Source organism: Thamnophis elegans, chromosome 3 (genome assembly GCF_009769535.1).
Source record: "Thamnophis elegans isolate rThaEle1 chromosome 3, rThaEle1.pri, whole genome shotgun sequence".
NCBI lineage: Eukaryota > Metazoa > Chordata > Lepidosauria > Squamata > Colubridae > Thamnophis > Thamnophis elegans.
In genome coordinates this window covers 3,254,625-3,275,477 of record NC_045543.1, presented here as the reverse complement: position 1 = coordinate 3,275,477, position 20,853 = coordinate 3,254,625, and the positions used below count along the sequence as shown (strand labels likewise).

Here is a 20,853-nt window from a genome sequence, read left to right as displayed (position 1 = left end):
AATGGATGCTCTCTTCACCGTGAAGCCCTTCAAGTATCTCTCCATTAGGCTGAGCCTACTTAGTTCCTTTAATGGATCATGGTGTGACTTAAGACTCCAGGCCTCTTTTCATCTTTCTTGATCTTCTTTGGACTCTTTCTAGGGTCTCACATAGTGACCAGAATTGCATGCAGTATTCCGAGTTATGCATTATTCCCAGTGTGGGCTTACTCACGGGTAGATTCGGTTCCACCACAAAACCGCGGTAGACAAAAGCGTGCTCGACGAAAGTGCGTACGTGACGTCATCACAGCGCGACGAAAACATCGCGCTGTGAGCGGTAAATTTAAAATTAAAGCAAAACCTTACCCTAACCCCCCCCAAACCTAACCCTAAACCTAACCCTAAACCTAACGCTAACCCTTAACCTAACCCTAACACTAACCCTAACCCTAACCCTAACCCTTAACCTAATGCTAAACCTAACGCTAACCCTTAACCTAACCCTAAACCTAACCCTACCGCTTAACGTAACCCTAAACCTAACCCTAAACCTAACCCTAAACCTAACCCTAAACCTAACGCTAACCCTTAACCTAACCCTAACCCTTAACCTAACCCTAAACCTAACCCTTAACCTAATGCTAAACCTAACGCTAACCCTTAACCTAACCCTAAACCTAACCCTACCGCTTAACGTAACCCTAAAACCTAACCCTAAACCTAACCCTAAACCTAACCCTAAACCTAACGCTAACCCTTAACCTAACCCTAACCCTAACCTAACCCTAAACCTAACCCTTAACCTAATGCTAAACCTAACGCTAACCCTTAACCTAACCCTAAACCTAACCCTACGCTTAACGTAACCCTAAACCTAACCCTAACCCTAACCCTAACGCTTAACCTAACCCTAACCCTAAACCTAACCCTTACCTTTATGTGAATCGGCTTGCTTTAATTTTATTTTAATTTCAATTTAATTTATTTTTAATTTTTTTTCATCACGCTGATGATGAGTCTGTCAGGTACGCGCTTCATCGAGCGCGCTTTTGTCTACCACGGTTTTGACAGGTCACGGTAGATTCAGTAGCAGAGGCTACTGCCGGTTTGCCCAGGGAGATGCTGCACACATGCTTGATGCACAGTACAATTAAAATCTCCCTGAGCTGTTTTTCTCTCCAACTCAAAGGGCAACTTAACCAACTCAGTCCCTGAGCTTGATTGGTTGATTAGAACACCTTGGCAGCTGCTCCTTGAAACTCACCGAAACTTAAATCAATTTCACTCTTGCAGTCAGGTCAGGAAATTGGTTATAAATGCCTGCATTGGTTAGAAAATGATTCCCCCGCCCCACATCATTGTTATTACCATTGTACCTGTCACTGACAGTAGCTAACTAAGCTGTAGTGTGAAGGCCACTTTTTTCATAGCTGTGAAAACTGGGTCAAGAATATTAAATGAAGAATAAATGCTATATATATATATATGTAACATGAAGGCAAGAGCCATCAAAGAAGAGCTGGAAGACACTTGGGGGGAAAAAGGGAAGAGGATTAATTTAAAAAGTGGCTGGATGCTTTCTGATAACCCCAGTGGGTCTTTACAAGAAGTCAAAGATGCAGTAAACTCTTTGACAATTCTGATGACATGTCCATTGGATTCCCAAAAAGTCAGAATTGACTGAGAAACAAATTAAAGTAGAGGTGGGGAACCAACCGACAGCTTTTTGAGACATCACTGAAACAACTCCCAGTAGCTATTTGGCAGGGCTGATATTGAGGGATGCTGAGAATGTTTCGGTAGCATCTGAAGGATCAGGGGCAGGGGTGGGTTCCTGCCAGTTCTAACCTCTTCTATAGAAGAGGTTCCACAAATCTCCAGTGCCGTTTAGAACTGGTTCCAGCTCCCTCCCGCCGCCCGTCCGCACATCATCAAGATGAAGAGCCAGGGGAGGAATTCTGGGAGTTGAAGTCCACAAGTCTTAAAGCCTGTCAAGTTTGAACACACCTGGGAGTTTTTTTCTAAAGGGTTATGGGTGCAAGGGTCTTGTAACTTGACAGCTTTAAGACTTGGGTGCTTCAATGTCAGAGTTCCTGAGCCAACATGACTGGAGGAGGAATTCTGGGAGTTGAAGTCCACAAGTCTTAAAGCTGTCAAGTTTGAACACACCTGGGAGTTTTTTTCTAAGGGTTATGGGTTGCCAGGGTCTTGTAACTTGACAGCTTAAGACTTGGGTGCTTCAATGTCAGAGTTCCTGAGCCAACATGACTGGAGGAGGAATTCTGGGAGTTGAAATCCACAAGTCTTAAAGCTGTCAAGTTTGAACACCCCTGGGTTTTTTTTTTTCTAAAGGGTTAGGGGGCGCGAGGGTCTTGTAACTTGACAGCTTTAAGACTTGCGTGCTTCAAATGCCAGAGTTTCTGAGCCAACATTTTGGTTGCTAAGCAAGAGTGTTGTTAAGTGAGTTTCACCACATCAACCTTGAGCCAGTGAGATTTGAACAGCCGAACTGCTGAAGTGGCTGCAGTACTGCACTCTACCCACTGCGCCACCTCGGCTCTTGTTAAACAAGGTTCAAATTGCCCCCATTAAAATATCGCCCCCCCCCGTGGGGCGTGGGCCTCACATTGGGAACCATGGTGTAGGGTCTCCTGATAAGAGCCAAGGTGGCGCAGTGGTTAAATGCAGCACTGCAGGCTACTGCTAGATCAGCAGGTCAGCGGTTCAAATCTCACCGGCTCAGGGTTGACTCAGCCTTCCATCCTTCCGAGGTGGGTAAAATGAGTACCCAGATTGTTGTTGGGGGCAATATGCTGACTCTGTAAACCGCTTAGAGAGGCCTGAAAGGCCTATGAAGCGGTATAGAAGTCTACTGCTATTGCTTGAGCAGGGGGTTGGGCTAGATGACCTCCGAGGTCCCTTCCAATTCTGTTATTCTGTTCTGCTCTGCTCCTATTCTCTTTTATTCTGTTCTCTTCTGAATTTATTTGCATTTGCTTCGGATCCCAACCCCCTTTTTTCCTCCCTTCTTCAAAACAAACGAAAGGCAAATGTATCAGAGGCGCTCAGATCCCTCCCTAAACTTTCACAAAACTTTCACTTTCGTGGAGGTCATCGGCTTCATTTCCCAAATCCTCTCGGTTTCCCTTTTTTGGTCACAGCGTTCCCCCCTTTGACTTTTGCACGGGGTTTCTTCAATCCTAACTTCCTTCGGGGTTAAGTTTCGGTTTCCCGATGCAAAGTCGCCGACGGGCGGTTTAAGCTTTCGTTTCTCCGCCGATCTCTCCCTTTTCCCCCTGGCGGTAAACAGCAGAGCCGGGCGTGGGTTTCGGTCCACCCGTTCGCTCCCGGTTTCCGTTTCTCTTCATGCCGCCCCGTAAGTCAGCCGGCTCCCTTCGGCTGCTCCCATTAGCCATGGACCGGCTGCTCTCCGCAAACCAAGCCGGGCTGGCTGGAGCGCTTCTTCGTGGCCGGATCGGCAGGGGCGGAGAGAGCCTCTTTCGCCCTGAGCGGCGCCGGAGAGCAGCCAGCCCGCCGCGCCAGGCCCGCCTGCTTCCTTCCCCCTCCGGGCAGATGCTATTCCTTCGGCGTGCCCGTGGCTGCAAACCCTCCGGAGCGCGTCCGGGCTGCCCGGCTGCAGGGCACGTTGCAGCGCCGGTTGGAGGAGGCGCCTTGGGGCGCTCGGGGCCGCGTCCTGCCGCTGCTCTGCTACGGGCGCGGCGGAGCGCATGCTGGAGAAGGGCTTCTTGGTGCAGGACGAGCGGGGGCTGCCGGAGACGCGGGCCTTTCTGGGCGAGCTCCTGCGGGGGCTGCTGCTCCCGGCTCACCTGTGCGTGTACGAGGAAGGCGAAGGCGGCCGGCTGGGCTGCACTGCTTGGGGCTTCCAGGGGGCGGGGAAGGAGAGCCAGCTGCTGGGCAGAGCCAACGTGGTGGCCGCCGAAGAAGCGGAGTTCCACCCGGCGGTTCCTCACCACCTGGGCGGACACCGTGTTCAGGTCTCGGGAGGCTGCCCGACAAGTGCTGGAAGAAGTAAGTGGTGAGGACAGAAGCCTTTGGCAACTTTTAAGACTTGTGGACTTTAACTAGCAATAGCTGTTAGACTTATATACCGCTTCATAGGGCTTTCAGCCCTCTCTAAGCGGTTTACAGAGTCAGCATATTGCCCCCAACAATCTGGGTCCTCATTTTACCCACCTCGGAAGGATGGGAGGGCTGAGTCAACCCTGAGCCGGTGAGATTTGAACTATAGCAATAGCAATAGCAGTTAGACTTATATACCGCTTCATAGGGCTCTCAGCCCTCTCTAAGCGGTTTACAGAGTCAGCATATCGCCCCCAACAACAATCCGGGTCCTCATTTTACCCACCTCGGAAGGACGGACGGCTGAGTCAACCCTGAGCCGGTGAGATTTGAACTGCCGAACTGCAGTCAGCTGAAGTAGCCTGCAGTGCTGCACTTCTAACCACTGCGCCACCTCAGCTCTTCTTTTGAAGTCCACAAGTCTTAAGTGCCAAGTTTGGGGACCACTGGTTTAAGGAGGCAGAACCAGCCCTTCTTGTCAGGTTCAAAAATAACAACGGCATTGAAAAAGTGACTTGGGACCGTACGTTTCACACTTACGACCGTTGCCGCAGCCTCGCCGTCAAGTGAATTCAGAGGCTTGGCAAACTGGTTCGTATTTATGCAGTTGCCGTATCCCAGTGGTGGGTTTCAAAAATTGTTGGAACCTACTCCATGGGTGTGGCCACCTTTGTGGGAGTGGTCAATACCCCAGAGTGATCAATCATCAAGGGTCAACGTTATTATTCATAGCATTTATTAGGAAACATAGTATTAATTAAATTATTCTCCTATAATGTTTTGGACCCAATGAACCATCTGAAATCCATGAAGCGGTTGATAAGCTAAAGGATTTGAGTCCTTGTGTTAAATAGACCCACACATCTCTCCTGCAAGAGGCATAACTGGGTTAAATTGCAGTGGCAATCACACTAACTGGGTCAAAAATTTTTCTCTCCAAGAAGCTCTTCATATCTTGGGCCTTCACACCCAGAGCATATAAGCAGTCCTTGACTTACGACCGGTTGCTTAGCAACCATTCAAAATGACAAGGCCTCTCTCAAGGGAGTATTTATGACCCAGCAGTTGCAATTTGAGTCAAAAGCAGTTGGTCTTGGAGTTGGTCTTCCATGCATGGAGGATGGAATTTTTTGGTATTAAATATTATGGATGTTTAGCTAAAACAGGATATGAGGATTTGACGTTAATGGAGGATTTTATAAACAAGTAAATGAAATGTCAGCATGTGGTTATGGATTAAATCTTTGGCATAGTTAAGGATGAAGGATGTTTAAACAACTGTAGTCAACTAAAAGTGGAGGTATGATGATGTCAATAGGGTAAACATTTGAGTTAAGATATTTGAATTAATATGAATTAATGGAAGAGATGCACAAAACATGTTGTAACCAGCTGATATACTTTTTTTATAACATATATTGTTGTGTTTTTTCTTTTTTGTTTCTTTTTCTTTCCCCCCCCCCTGCCTTGTTTTTTTTGTTTTTTGTGTTTTGATTCCCCCCCCCCACTGGTGTGGGCATGTGTTGTTTATGTAACAAAAAAAAAAAAAAATATTTTTTAAAAAAGAGTTGGTCTTTTGATGGGACGGACCAACCTGCTATATTCCAGGTTATAAGGGAGAGTGGGTCAACTTTTGGAGCTCATCAGGAAACTTGATTTATACAAAGGGAAGTTGTCTGGTTGTTTCCATGGATTGAGGTGTCATCGCACACCAAATTGGTCTTCTTTAAAAATAGGGAAGACCTGTCTAGGTCATGGGTAGACTCTTGAGAAACTTGTTCAGGGTAAGAGGTTTTAGCCCCAGCTAGCAGATCTTGCCATTCCGAAGCCTCTTCTCTGGTTGTGTCAGCCTCTGCTTTGCTGTTGCTTCGACTGCCATGAAACGGGGAGGGATGGCATGGTATTTGGGAGGGGTTACTCATTGTGCTGGAGGAAGATTCTGGAGCTCAGCTGCCTGTCAGGACTACGCATGCGTAGGAGATTCCTGCCAGGACTAACGGCACCGACATTCCATCTTCGTGATGCCTTTTGAAGTTATCTCACACCTGACACTTGGGAGAATTATGATTGGACTGTAACTGGGATGCCAAGGGGTGGGGAATGGGTTATTCTATATATCATTTGCTTTCGCGCCTAAATAATCAGACTTCGCTTTGCTACGCTGCTGATCTATAATTAGTAAAAGTACACTTTATTTCTACTCATGGAGTCTCGTGGTCTCTTTCCTAATTATCTAATGGAGAGGGTCCTGACAGGTTGTAGGACAAGGCTACATTCGCTTCATAATGGCCACAAAAATAGGGCCAGTCACAGGGAGACTCTGTTGTAAAGCTAAAAGTTGTCTCTCTTGTTTTTGATTCGCTTGGGTTAATTTGACTTTTTGTATGCTTCGCAATACATTATGAGAGCCTGTTTGGTGTGTCCTTGACTTATGGCTCGTTGCTTAGCGACTGTTGAGGTTACATCGCTCCCCCAAAGAATGTTTGTATGACCCAGTTCCCATGGCTGCTCCCTCTCATGACCGCATTATGAATACTTGGCCATTGGCTCATATTTAAAATGTTTGCAATGTCCTGCAATCACATCCCTGTGATTTACAACATTTTTACGAGAAACCATTTTTCACTTCCAATTTAACACAAGAATGACCCATAGCAAACAATGTGTTGGCTTAATTTGTGGAGGCTGTTTAACGACCGTGGTAGTAGTTGCTTTATGACCACAGTGGCTGCTTAATGACCGCTGTAAAAAGGGTCAGAAAATTGGGGTTGCCATGTGAATGACCCTACCTTAGATTCATGATGACTTTCAGCTGGAATGGGGCCAGCTCCATTGCAATAGTAAAGCAAGGATTATCTATAGTGTTAAGACATCTGGACGGAAGACTTGAGTTCTAGTTCTTTCTACCAGCTGGATGACCTTTTGCCAGTCACATTTTCTCATCTCTGGCAAGGAGACAAGGCCAAGCCATTTCTAAAATCTTGCCAGGTAAGCTGCAGGAAATTGCTAGGAGCCAAAAACTTATTCAAAGGCAACCAGAAATAACACCACCCCCACTCCCCCCAGTATATTATTTTCACCTGGGTTGATTCATTTGAAGAAAAGATACTAAATTACATTCAGGAACTCCTTTTCCATGGCACATTTGGAACACCATATATGAAATAATTATATTAACATGTGACTTTTAATGATGCTTGTTTAGATTTCAGGAGGGTTTTGGTTTTTAGTTATCGAACTATCAAGTAACTGACATAAATTTGTGATGCATACGGACACATACATAAATAATGTTTTTTTGTAGAAGCTTATTTTAAAACCTGCTAATAAGACAGACAATATATATATGTTGATAGTTTATATATCTATATCTATATCTATATCTATATCTATCTATCTATCTATCTATCTATCTATCTATCTATCTATCTATCTATCTATCTATCTCTGTATCTGTATCTGTATCTGTATCTATCTATCTATCTATCTATCTATCTATCTATCTATCTATCTATCTATCTATCTATCTATCTATATAAAGCTTTACCAATGGTATTTCTATTGCAACAGGAAATTAAATATAATATTCATCAAATTTGATAGAATTGTAGTTCCTCTATCTGGCGTATTTTCACTGTATCTATAACCTTTTCCAACACGGCAATGAAGAGGTCTTGTTAATCCACACCTTAATTATTCAGTTATCTTATTTGTTTCCAATATTGGGCAATTATTTTAGCTGCTAAAATTAAGTAGTTTACATTTCTCATTTTTTATTTAGTCTCAAAAATAAATTCAGTAACTCTGGGTTATAGACAATTCTTTTTAAATAATGATTTTGTGTCCCCTACCCCAATAAATAACTTTATTGCATGATTACTACAAGTGAAGTAAAGACAACTTATCCCATATTTGGAAAAATAATATGTACAGGTGCCAATCTGCCCAGAATCAAGTGCTAATGATATAAAATCTTCTCGAGAATTTCTTGCATTGAAACCTGGGTGAATCAACCTGATTTCTATAATGCCTGCCAATTTATCTCCTGGATGAGTTTACCAAAATGAGTAGCCTAAATTTCCTTAGTTTAAGAGGAAGAGGTGGCTCTCTTGTTTCTAACTTCAATAGTAAACCTATAAAGCAGTGGTTCCCAAACTTGGCAACTTTAAGACTTGTGGACTTCAACTCCCAGAATTCTCCAGCCAGAGCTGGCTGGAGAATTCTGGGAGTTGAAGTCCACAAGTCTTAAAGTTGCCAAGTTTGGGAACCACTGCTATAAAGTTTTGAGATTGTTCTCTTTAGTTGTTCTGTATAATTAAGTATTAAGTTCTCAAAATTAGCATAATAATGAATTGATCAAAGTCTAACATCCTTAATGCCCAGTAGAAATTTAATAATTAACAAAAACAATCACAACTTCTCACTTACTCATTGCTGTATGTCTTGTTTATTGAGCGGTTCCCTATTGCTATAGAAATCTTTTAGTCTGTAAAAGTTGTATCTTCTCAAAAGTTTTATTTGAGCCAGACGATGGTATTTGGCGTGGGTTTTTTTTAAAATGTTATTAAAGCAGTTAGAATAGAAGTATACTTTACCAAGGCCTTTTGATTTTTGTTTTGAACAATAAAATTGTTTATTTAAAGGGAAAATGTATGAAAAATCCTTGTGGGGAATGTTGATGCAAAACATGATACCATATTGTTCAAACTTAGTTTTTCAATGTCTGCATTCTCATTCTCATTTCATTTATTGAATTTAAAAGGTCCGACCAATCCCGAAGGACTCCGGGCGCTTACAGAAATGAAAAATATTAAAAAGCATTCTGCATTTTGTACCCGGAATGTCTTGAACAGGGATTTTGTATGTTTTCTTGAAGAAAATATGGATAAAGGGGACTTGGATACATATTCCAAAAAAAACCTTATAAAATGGGCATGTTAATGGCACAATATCTTTTAAATTAATCCAGTCAGACTTAAGGTTTTTTAAAGTGTTGCTTTCCTATGATCTACCCGTTGAATGGCCAAGTTATAGATCCTATGTGGAAGACAAGAGATTTTGTGACCCGTCAAAACCGCGCTCGACTAAGCCGCGCCCCGATTAAACCGCGTCGCTGAAGTCATCAACGGGGCGACAACAGCCAGCGCGGAGAGAAAGAAGGGCGCTTTAAATAGCGCTTTGAAAGCAAGCCGATTCAACTTAAGGTAAGGGTTAGCTTTTAGGGTTAGCTTTAGGGTTAGGTTAAGGGTAGGGTTAGGGTTAGGTTAAGGGTTAGGGATTAGGTTTAGGGTTAGGATTAGGTTTGGGGGGGTTAGGTTTAGATTTAGGGGTTAATTTTAGGTTTAGGGTTTACAGCATGCTTCTGTCTCTGCGCTGTTGTCGCCCTGTTGATGATGTCAGCGACGCGGTTTAGTCGGGTGCGGTTTAGTCAAGCGCGGTTTTGTGGTGGAACCAGAGATTTTTGGTATCTGTCTCTTGTGAATGTCAGCTGAATTTCTTTCAGGTGACAGAACTGTTGCTTTAGGATGCAGGAGCCACATTCTTTAGTCTACCTGGCACTTCAAGTGGACCTCATGAGCATTGCTCCTTAAGTACTGCTTCTAGTCCTTAGAAGAATCCATGTGTCTTCTCGTTACAGTGCACTTCAATAATTCCTGAATCCAGACTGGTTCTAGAACTCGTGGATAAGTGTCCTAAACATCCAAAGAAAGGAAACTTTCCTCTAATCGTTATTGAAGGACTAGATGCAACAGGTAAGAAAAAGACATATTTTTAGGAAAGCATAAGCTGTTCTTTGACTGACACATTTCATATAGCCGTGATGGCAAACCCATGGCATGTGTGTGCCACAGGGTTCCACCGACAAAAGCGCGCCCGACAAAAGCGTGCCCGACGAAACCACGGCGAGGAAAACCACAAGTTCTAAACCGCGCCGACAAATGACCGCAGAAATGTGCCAACAACAGCGCGCCGACAGAAGCGCGCTCTAAACCTAACCCTGAACCTAACCCTTAACTTAAATTGCACTTCTGTCGGCGCGCTGTTGTGGGCGTGTTGTTGACGTCGTGGTTTTCGCACCGCGGGTTTCGTCGGCGCGCTTTGTCGTACATGCATTTGTCGGGTCACGTGCCACAGGTGGCATACGGAGCCATATTTGCCGGCACGGCAGCCCTCAGCTCCATCACGCATGTATGCACTGGCCAGATGATTTTTGGCTGCTTTAGCCCTCCCCAGACTTCAGGAAAGTTACACCTATTCTCCGCGAGCTGCACTGGCTACGATCGGTCTCCGGATACGCTTCAAAGTGCTAGTCGGTAACTTATAAAGCCCTTCATGGTATTGGACCTGGGTACTTGAGAGACTGCCTGCTGCCAATTACCTCCCAAAGGACCCATTTAGATCACACAGGTTCAGCCTCCTCCGGGTTCCTTCCACCAGCCAATGCCACCTGGCTACCACCCGGGGGAGGGCCTTCCTGTGGCAGCTCCGACCCTTTGGAAACGAACTCCCCGCGAGATTCGGACCCCTCACCTCTCTCCAGGCCTTCCGGAAAGCCGTCAAAACCTGGCTGTGCCGGCAGGCCTGGGGTTGATCAGTTCCCCTCCCCTCTCGACTTGTATGGCTGTATGACTCTTGTGTATTTTAATTACTTGTATTGTGTTTGTATCCCTTTTCCCCTTTTGAGTTGTTCGCCGCCCTGAGTCCCTCCCAGAGAAGGGCAGCATACAAATAAACTAAATCTGAATCTGAAAGCCTCCGGAGCCTGGGGAGGGTGAACCCCCCCCCCCCCGTGTGTGGGTGGGGCATACGCGCGCATGCAATAACATGCACACAATTTTGGCACACCTTTAGAAAAAGGTAGCCATCACTGTCCATATAGTATCAAATCAACTTCCTTTGTGGGTTCACATAACACATTGAACTGAAAGCAGGGCTTGTGCAACATCTTAAAAATAAAAATAAAAATCAAGTTTAAGAGCAGACAAGTGAGTACATTAACATGTTCTCTCGTCTGACTGTTTCCTAGGCAGCATCTCTTCCCCTCTTTCCTCAAGATCATTCACACAGTCTATGATTACTGTGTTAAGATTTTATAGTTTAGTGCAACTACTTTAAATTGCACTCAGAAGCCTCTTGACAATCAAAAGCTGGGGAAAGGATGGTGCCCCCTATGCTTTTTCCAAGTTCAGTCAACAGTCCACTAGAGTTCTTCCCTTTGTCTTAAAAGGGCAATTATTTTCTCTCTTCAGCGGTGGGGAGGGACTGGAGTATATCCTTTTTTGTGCAGCCAACATATAATCTTCCTAATGGTATGTGGATTGACAATCGGCATGCAATCCTAATTTGTTGCAGATGCTGATGAATAGGACCTCAATTTGTAAATAGAATATATTGGCTTAACTTGGCTTAAAAATTAATTCTTCCCATTGAAAAATACCAGCAGTTTAGCTACTCTGCGTAATTGTTTACTTTTTTTACCACTGCCCTTAGAACACTTTCACCAGGCTTGAGAATTATGGATCTTTTTAAAAATAAATAAATTGTAGTTGCATCACAACAATAAACGAACAAATGAATGCAAGTGACATACTGCCCAGAATTGTTTGTTTGTAAGTGATTAGTTATTTGGAGGTCATTAGAGCAGTGTTTCTCAACCTTGGCAACTTGAAGATGTCCGGACTTCAACTCCCAGAATTCCCTTAACCACAATTTATTTATTTTTAAAAAGATCCATAATTCTCAAGCCTGGTGAAAGTGTTCTAAGGGCAGTCCGGACTTCAACTCCCAGAATGCATTCGCTGGCTGGGGAATTCTGGGAGTTGAAGTCCGGACATCTTCAAGTTGCCAAGGTTGAGAAACACTGCATTAGAGTGTCCAAATTAGCAAGAAAACAAAATGGCAACAATTAAATAGAAGTGAAGTGTGTTTGATTGTAATTTGAGGATTAGTAAACAGATGTTCAGGTTAGTAGAAAACAGAAATCTTTGTCATATGGCAGGGTTGTGTAGCTGACAGCGTATGGATCAAATATAGCTTGCAAATCCATCTTTCTACCTCCCTCAGGAGTTCCCTTGCCATTCTTGTGAGGATCACAGAAATTGTAGGCCAACATAATGTAAGGGCACAGAGTGAGAAAAGCTGATATACATTAATCTGTTTTTAGTTCATAAGTAATTCCAGGTGAACTAAGCATTATTTCCACCTTGTTAATAATTCATCCAATGCTTGCTGTTTATAACAATATCTAGGTAATAGCATTCTACTCCTGCATTAGTTTTCTTTGACCATGGTTTATTGAATAATGTCCAACTGTCTGAATTTGAACATAATATAGTTTGTTATAACCACGATGGGATGCACACTGCATATTAAACCCAACAGATCATTTATATGGCTTAGAGAACGTGTTGATTTGTGAGTGAGGGCCGTGGATTCATGCAAATAGTGGATTAAAACCCTTTTGTGAAGTTTAAATCCTATCTATCTTAATCCCAGTCCATTCAGTGCAGGTACAAGAAAAGTTGCCTTCTTGCCTTCGTGAACATCTCTTCACAGCAGGATTGGTGGCAGTTATAGGCAGTGTGACTAAGGAAGTAAGAGGATTTCCATCTTCACCTCTTCTTCAAGTCACAGCAACTAGCAATAGCACTCAAACTTGTATACTATCTCACAGTGCGTTTACAGCCCTCTCTAAGCGGTTTACAGCCTATTGCCCTCAACCATCTGGGTCCTCATTTTACTGACCTCCGGAAGGAGGGGAAGGCCGAATCTACCTTGAGCCAGTTGGGGTCGAACTGCTGGCAGTTTGGCAGAATTAGCCTGCAATACTGCATTCTAACCACTGTGCCAAGAGAATGGCTGATAGTTCTCCACAAAATTTTATTTTATCTGCAGATAAGACAGGGAGAGATACAACACGGTAGATTATTGCCTATGATGTCAATGATCTAATCTAAATTCTTGCAAATTCGATCGATTCCCCTGTTGTGTCATAACTAAGGGTGACTTTCTTTCCTGTACCAAATGTAGGCAAAACAACAGTGACCCATTTTTTGAAAGACTCCCTGAACGCCGTACTCTTGAGGACTCCTCCATCGTGCGTTGGCCAGTGGCGGAAGATTTTTGATGATGAACCACCACTCATACGGAGAGCCTTCTATGCACTGACTAACTACATTGTGGCTTCTGAAGTAGCCAAAGAATCCTCTAAGTCTCCAGTGATTCTAGACAGTTTGCAAAAAACAAAGCGTTTCCAATGGGGAAAAAAAATATATAGCTCGGAGATGAACCTTGGGACTCTGTGAGATTGGCTGTTTGCTTGCAAATGTTTCAAAACTGGCTGCACAAGCTGCTCCATGTAGACAGGGAGCAACCCCACATTATACTTGCATAGATGACGTTACGTAGTTGGATAATGAAACATTTGCAAGAAAACAACCGAGCTCAGAGAGCATCAGGACTCAACAAACATAAAGTGCCTTCATTGAAAAATGTGCCGCCTTGTTAATTGTACAAGTTGTGTTTCTAGTATTTTATGAAAGACTAGCTGATAACCCAGCATTGCCCATATTTATTTATAAGGGGGGAAAAGTCTGGACCAAACGTAATTTCTAATGTTGGATTTTCCCCTTTACCAGAGGGAGCCCCCTTGTGGAGTACTGTGAAGCTGTTACCAGCGCAATTCCACTGCGCTATACAGTAGAAGCCATTTTACGGCAGTACAGTAGAAGCCATTTTAAGGCACACCAGGCTGTATCTTAACAGAACACCCCCCCAAGGGGTGCTTGGTGTGTCTTACTCCCACACTATTTTTTCCCAGAGAGTAAGCAATCTGTGTACCCTGTTTGGTTGAAATTGCTCGAGGGGTTCCAGAATTATGCTGAAACATACACACACACATAGCCATTTATAGATAGATGGTAGATAGATAGATAGATAGATAGATAGATAGATAGATAGATAGATAGATAGATAGATGGATGGATGGATGGATGGATGGATGGATGGATGGATGGATGGGTGGGTGGGTGGGTGGGTGGGTGGGTGGGTGGATGGGTGGATGGATGGATGGATGGATAGATAGATAGATAGACGGATAGATAGATATAAGATAGATAGATAGATAGATAGATAGATAGATAGAAATAGGAAGTTATAATGAATTTTAATTATCTATTGCCTGTGGTTATTTTATTACAGTTCTGAATTTTGGAATAATCAGTGGGTGTATATATATGCTAGAAACAAGAAAATGCAAACCACTTTTCAAAAAGCTTGCCAAGAAAACAGCAGGGACTAATCTAGGCAGTTCTCTGGGGTCAAAGTGATTGAAAGAAACCCCCCCCCAAAAAAAAAGGCTAGATGATGAGCAGGAGGATGATCTGATGATAGCAGTAGCAGAAATGTATCACTCTTAATTTTCAATTAATGGTATCAAAACAACCAGGACTTTAGATTGCTAAAAAGGACTTGTGTTTGTGCTTTTAAATTGTGCTCCCATCTGTACTGAATGAAACGGAGGAACTTCCAAAGCAGCCAGTGATTAGCACCATATCTGTGCTACAAAAAAAAAGTATTAGGATATAATGGTTCTTAAGTTGATACCTTGAATTTGGCTCCTTTGGAGTCTTAAGATTTTCAAATTATTTTTCAAATTATTTTAAAAGTGGTAAATTTTTAGACCTCTTTTGAGAATGCAGAGTTCACCTTTGTTTCTAAAATATGTCATCCATCCAAACTATTTTTTTTCCTCAGTCGTGAAAAAGGTAACTATATACAGTTTGGTACAGTATTACTATTATATTGGCATCTATTGAGTAAGATACAGATAGGTCAAAATACAGATACACCTTGAATCCCCATGTATTTAGATTTTCTAAATAAATAAATAAAATTAAAAAATACCTTCCCTGATCTTTCAATACTTTAATTTCCCAAACTTAGTGAACCACAGAATGTCTCATCCTTGAAACTGACAAAACGAAAGTGAATTGTAGGAAAGTGTTTTAATGTGATATTTTTTAACAGCTGCCTGGAGAGATAAATACAGTAACAGAGGCACAAGAGGACTTAAAAAGCCATTTATTCTTCCTTAGTCTTGTTCACTCAGAATGACTAATTCTGATATTTATGTAATTTATTGTGTCTCTGTGTCTGTGTATCACTCATACACCCCATTACATTCAAATAACTTAATATTTCGAGAAAATTGAAATTTTAAAATATCAGAAAATGAACTTTTAAATATATTTTTTCATATTTATGGGTTGTATTCTTGTATCACATTGAATTTGGGACTGGCGATTGTTATGGCCCAGCAGGAGCCGTTGGAGCTGCCACCAGACTCCGACAGGGAGGTGCCCTATGAGTCGGCTCTGGAGGATGTGGAGGACCCTGGACAGGGTTCTGACTCCAAGCAGGGCGCAGAGAGGCTGGTTGGCCACCAGGAGGCGCCTGAGCCTTGGACCAGTGGGCAGGAGACAAGGGAGAGTGAGCCGGAAGCCAGTAGTGAGTTGTTCCTGGATGCACGCCATCGAAGAGCTAATAGGCGTCAGGAAACAGTTGCGCAGTTACAGGAGGTAAGTGAACTCAGCTGGTGGTCATAGGCTCCTCTCCAGACTATAAAAAGACTACTTGTGCACACGGCCCTCTTTGCAGAAGTCAACACAGGATCGAATGTCGGAGAACATTGTTAGAAGCTTGGCAGGCTGGATTGCTGCCAGGGCTTATCTGTGCCAGTTTGCTGCCAAGGACCTGTCTGTCTGTTAATTAAATGCCGTAACTTATCTTTGGCTTGGAGTGTGTGTTGGTGTGGGATGAGGGGGGTCAGAACAGGTGATCATACTGCAGTCTGAAGAAAAGTACTTGTACAACCGACTGTTATTTTCTGGCAAATTTTTAAGGAAAAATTGATGTTGCTGCACTCCCAAGACTTCACAGTGCTTAGTTTGTGTTTTGAGAAAACCACTTTGCTTGGTTAAGTCTGTATGATAAGATCCTTGTGAAGAGAAAGTGAAGGGTTTAAGTTCCTTAAAACCATTCAGATCAAATGAAAAAAAAATATTTATATGCTTGTTAAAATTTACATACTGATCCATCCACCAAGACTCATGGCAGCTTACAAAAATGCAACATTAAAATACCAATACCCCACATTACAGTCACAATACAACAGGAGGCTTCCCCCTCACTCTAATTCTACTCTCAGAGGACTCCAGTAAAGCTAGTTTTATTAGCTTGCGGGAAAGCGAGCAGTATGAATTCTAGTCTTTGGAATGATGTTCCAGAGAGGTTGGGCTGCAATGAGAAGACCTGTCCCCTGATCCCTGAAGATGATGTTCCACAAGAGAAGGAACCCAGCCAGGGGTGGGTTCCTGCCAGTTCTAACCTCTTCTATAGAAGAGGTTCCACAAATCTACAGTGCCGTTTAGAACCGGTTCCAGCTCCCTCCTCCCGCCCATCCGCACATCAAGATGAAGAGCGAGAGGAGGAATTCTGGGAGTTGAAGTCCACAAGTCTTAAAGCTGTCAAGTTTGAACACCCCTGGGGTTTTTTTTTCTAAAGGGTTAGGGGTGCGAGGGTCTTGTAACTTGACAGCTTTAAGACTTGCGTGCTTCAAATGCCAGAGTTTCTGAGCCAACATTTTGGTTGCTAAGCAAGAGCGTTGTTAAGTGAGTTTCACCACATTTTACAAGTTGGCCATGCCCACCCGGTCACATGGCCGCAAGCCACTCCCACAAAGCAGGCCACACCTAGAGAAGAGGTGCTAAAAATTTTTGAAACCCACCACTGAACCCAGCCCATCCTTCCCCAGGACCAATTGGTGGGTGTCAGGGTTGTCTTCACAGTTCATTTCATATGCAGAAATTGATGGTTCTAGAAGCAAAGAATTATAGATAATCTTGGTCTGAAACTCACACTAATGCCTCTGTTTGGACAGATATTGGCACAGCACAGCAGCATACGCAATTGCAACTGAAATAACGGGAAGGTGCAAAATCTTCCTCCACCTCATCACCTGGTGTATCACTGGCCTGATGACCTTCTGAGTCCAGACATAGTCTTGCTGTTGACTGTTAGCCCTGAAGAAAGAACCCGGAGGCTACAGGGACGTGGGATTGAAAAACAAGAGAAGAGGTGGATTTGGAAACGAACGATGTCTTCCGTCAAAAGTACGTACTAAAATCCAAAACAGGGTGCCACTATATTCCTTATTAGTAAACCATGAAAATCTTGCTGTTTTTACGTTAAAGAAAAAGTGTAATGGGGGTTGGTTAATTATGGGAAATTAATTATGAATATCTTGGGGAAGAGTTATGTACTGGTTGTCAATATCAGCAGATGGCATCCTTTTTTTTCTTCTAGGAAAAAAAGGTTGTTGAATTTCTACTTATTTCAGAACCTTAACCTTGGGAAAGCTAGGCCAATTAAGGTTGAACCACAAAGAATGGTAGCAACGTATAGGATAAAAGCAGGCAGGAAAAATTCCACTTGCCTCCTAAGAAAACAAAGAGGCTCATTGTGACGAATGCTTTTATGTCTCATAGTTGTAGGTTTAGGTTTATTGGCTACTGTGAATGCTACGTGCAGGGAAGGGATCAGAGAAAGTCTTTTTCAGCCTCAGCAACTTTAAGATGCATGGACTTCAACTCTCAGAATTCCCCAGCCAGCATGAAAAACACCGAGTTAAATAAATGCATTCGTGCAGCTGGGAAAGCCAATCATAATTACAAAACCTGGTCTTTTCTGACCTCTCCATAGCCATTTTGGGGAGTGCCTAGAAGAGGTTGGCTTCAAGCCCCACTCGCCCCACAACAGATTTTGGAGAGGTTACAGTTGTCAGGCCTGGAAGACATCTTTTGCATTAGGCATTCAGGCCTGCTACAATTTCTACTGTGGGAAAATGGGAGGGGGGATTATACGGAGTATGGGAGATAGATAGTCTAAATACATTCCTTTCTCAGAGAGTCAAGGCCATCTTGCCTTGCAACTGCAATGGTGTGATTGGGAGGCATCTCCAGTTTTGAATGATACTTGATTGGACCATGTGATGGACATGTGGGTGCTGAGGCAGGGGCTTGAACTTTCATTTGGGTGGGCAAAACCTGGAAGCTTTCAGATTCGTGTTTTCCCAGATGTGCCAATATGACATCTCTAATAAAATGGAACTTTGAGGAAACTCGAGCCTTGGAGTCTTCTTTCATTAGGGGTGTTACTTGGAACCCTGACACTGGTTTTGCTGGACAAAAAGACCCTTAGAAGGGTACATGTGTGACATTGCACTTTTCAGGGTCTGCTGCCTTGTGTGAGGGGTCCTAAAATACCGAGTAGACTAGCTGCAAATAGTAACCGCTTCAGCCAGATAAGCCTTTGTGTTTTTAGATATAAATTGTGCTCCATAGTAATTGAAGCTGGAGTACAGTACTGTATGTGAAATCTTGGGTTCTTAGGTGGAGTCCATAATATATCCAAATATTTGAAATACAAAAACTAAGCCAAGCTCTGATTCTTTTTAATAATTGTGCCTGTGCATGTGTATACAACTTCATGAAATTTTTGAGTTGATTTGAAGTTAACTGGTGCATTCAGTTTCCAAGTAGACAATTCGGCTCCCTTTCAGATCAAAGCTTAAAATTAAAGCTTTTGCAAGCCCTATTTAAAAAAAAAAAATCCTTTTCGACAACCTGGGATGACATGTCGTTTTGCTTTATTTTGGATGAATGGCTAGCTGAATCCTTCCAGGGAAGCATTTAAAATCACAGTTCATGGCTTCTGGAGTATATACTACACTGAAAGTTTTGCAGTTGAATTGAATTGAATTTATTAGGTTTCTATGCCGCCCAATCCCGAAGGACTCCAGGCGGCTTACAGAATAAAAAGAAATTAAAAGAACTTAAAAACAATAGGACACACAAAGTTAAAAAAGAACACAACAAACACCCAATCAGCTTGCGAAAGGCCATGAGAGTGGGGATGGCCCGGATCTCTGGGGTAGCTCATTCCATAGGGCCGGAGTGGCAACAGAGAAGGCCTTACTCCTAGGTGCCGCCAGCCGCATTGACCTGCTGAAGGCACCCGGAGAAGGTCCATCCCATTGGCCTAAGGGAGGTATGTGGCAGGAGACGGTCTTGTAGGTTCTTGGTTGGCTCTTAGTATGGCTTGGCTTGGCTCTTAGTATGAATGCAAAGTTTTTCTACACTTGGTAATGCTATATATATATATATTTTTTAATAGAGTTGAAGAGTCTTACAGAAGAATGGAAAATCCAACATGTCATATCCTTGATGCCAATCCTCCTAAGGAAGAAGTTGCCAAAGCTGCTCTGCGTTTGATTAAAATCACTTCCATTTCCTATAGCTCTTTGTCTATATACTATTGTCAATAACTATCAGAATCAAAATCTCCCGTAGAAAACAGATGTTAATATTTTCTGAACAAGTGAGAAGCATAGAGCCGAGGTGGCGCAGTGGTTAAATGCAGCACTGCAGGCCACTTCAGCTGACTGCAGTTCTGCAGTTCGGCTGTTCAAATCTCACCGGCTCAGGGTTGACTCAACCTTCCATCCTTCCGAGGTGGGTAAAATGAGGACCCGGATTGTTGTTGGGGGCGATATGCTGACTCTGTAAACCGCTTAGAGAGGGCTGAAAGCCTGTGAAGCGGTATATAAGTCTAACTGCTATTGCTACTGCTACTGCTATAAGGCACATGCAAGACAATAAATAATTTTTCATATGGACAAACTAATTTTTAAAATATGCAATCTTACTGAAATGTACTACTGATTAAGGAATGCAGTTGTTACACTCTTCATAACTAAAAACAAAATATGTACAAGCACATTCGTCACGTAAACTGGCAGTAGATTTGTGTAGATTTTCCAAAATATTCTCCTTGTTCTCGGTCTGAATTAACTCTGTGACAGTATCACATAGACAAATTATAGTAAGCCTTTAATGAGGTGGGTTATCAAAAGGTAGACTTAATTAAGGACTTGAACGTGAATTACTATGGTCACTGGAGATAAAATTCTGAATCGAAATGAAAAATAAATGGTGTCTGGGAGTCCTTTTGTCTCCTCCCATTTTCTTGCTATATCTGTTGAAAATACTCCACGCTGCAGGAAGGAGAAAGAAGTGCAGGTTCTCGTTTTAAAAGGAAGAATTTGTGTAGAGCAGGGGTTAGCAACCTTAAAACACCCAAAGAGCCACAAAGGTCCTAACCGGAAGCCCCCCGTTCAATTCTGGAGCTGACTGGAAGTCCGGTTCCCCCCACCATAGAGTCTCCTAGCGCAACATCCTTTTCCCCCTGGCAACTGGTAATCGGGTTTCCCCCCACCATAGAGTCTCCTAGCGCAACATCCTTTTCCCCCTGCCAACTGGTAATCGGGTTTCCCCCCACCATAGAGTCTCCTAGCGCAACATCCTTTTCCCCTGGCAACTGGTAATCGGGTTTCCCCCCACCATAGAGTCTCCTAGCGCAACATCCTTTTCCCCTGGCAACTGGAAATCCGGTTTCCCCCCACCATAGAGTCTCCTAGCGCAACATCCTTTTCCCCCTGGAAACTGGAAATCCGGTTTCCCCCCCACCATAGAGTCTCCTAGCGCAACATCCTTTTCCCCCTGCCAACTGGAAATCCAGTTTCCCCCCACCATAGAGTCTCCTAGCGCAACATCCTTTTCCCCCTGGAAACTGGAAATCCGGTTTCCCCCCACCATAGAGTCTCCTAGCGCAACATCCTTTTCCCCCTGCCAACTGGAAATCCGGTTTCCCCCCACCATAGAGTCTCCTAGC

The 20,853-nt window shown here is 43.3% G+C and overlaps 1 protein-coding gene across 1 annotated transcript; it reads left to right on the top strand.

Moving 5' to 3' along the window:
* Nucleotide 1: 1 nt before the first annotated feature.
* CMPK2 (cytidine/uridine monophosphate kinase 2) lies at nt 2-19,464 on the top strand. The gene is given in 9 exon segments (XM_032212972.1): nt 2-33; nt 143-216; nt 3,204-3,358; nt 9,701-9,815; nt 13,093-13,294; nt 17,003-17,049; nt 17,052-17,180; nt 17,183-17,234; nt 19,297-19,464. Coding segments are annotated over 9 exon segments (957 nt in total). The 3' UTR covers nt 19,448-19,464.
* The last annotated feature ends 1,389 nt before the right edge of the window (nt 19,465-20,853 follow it).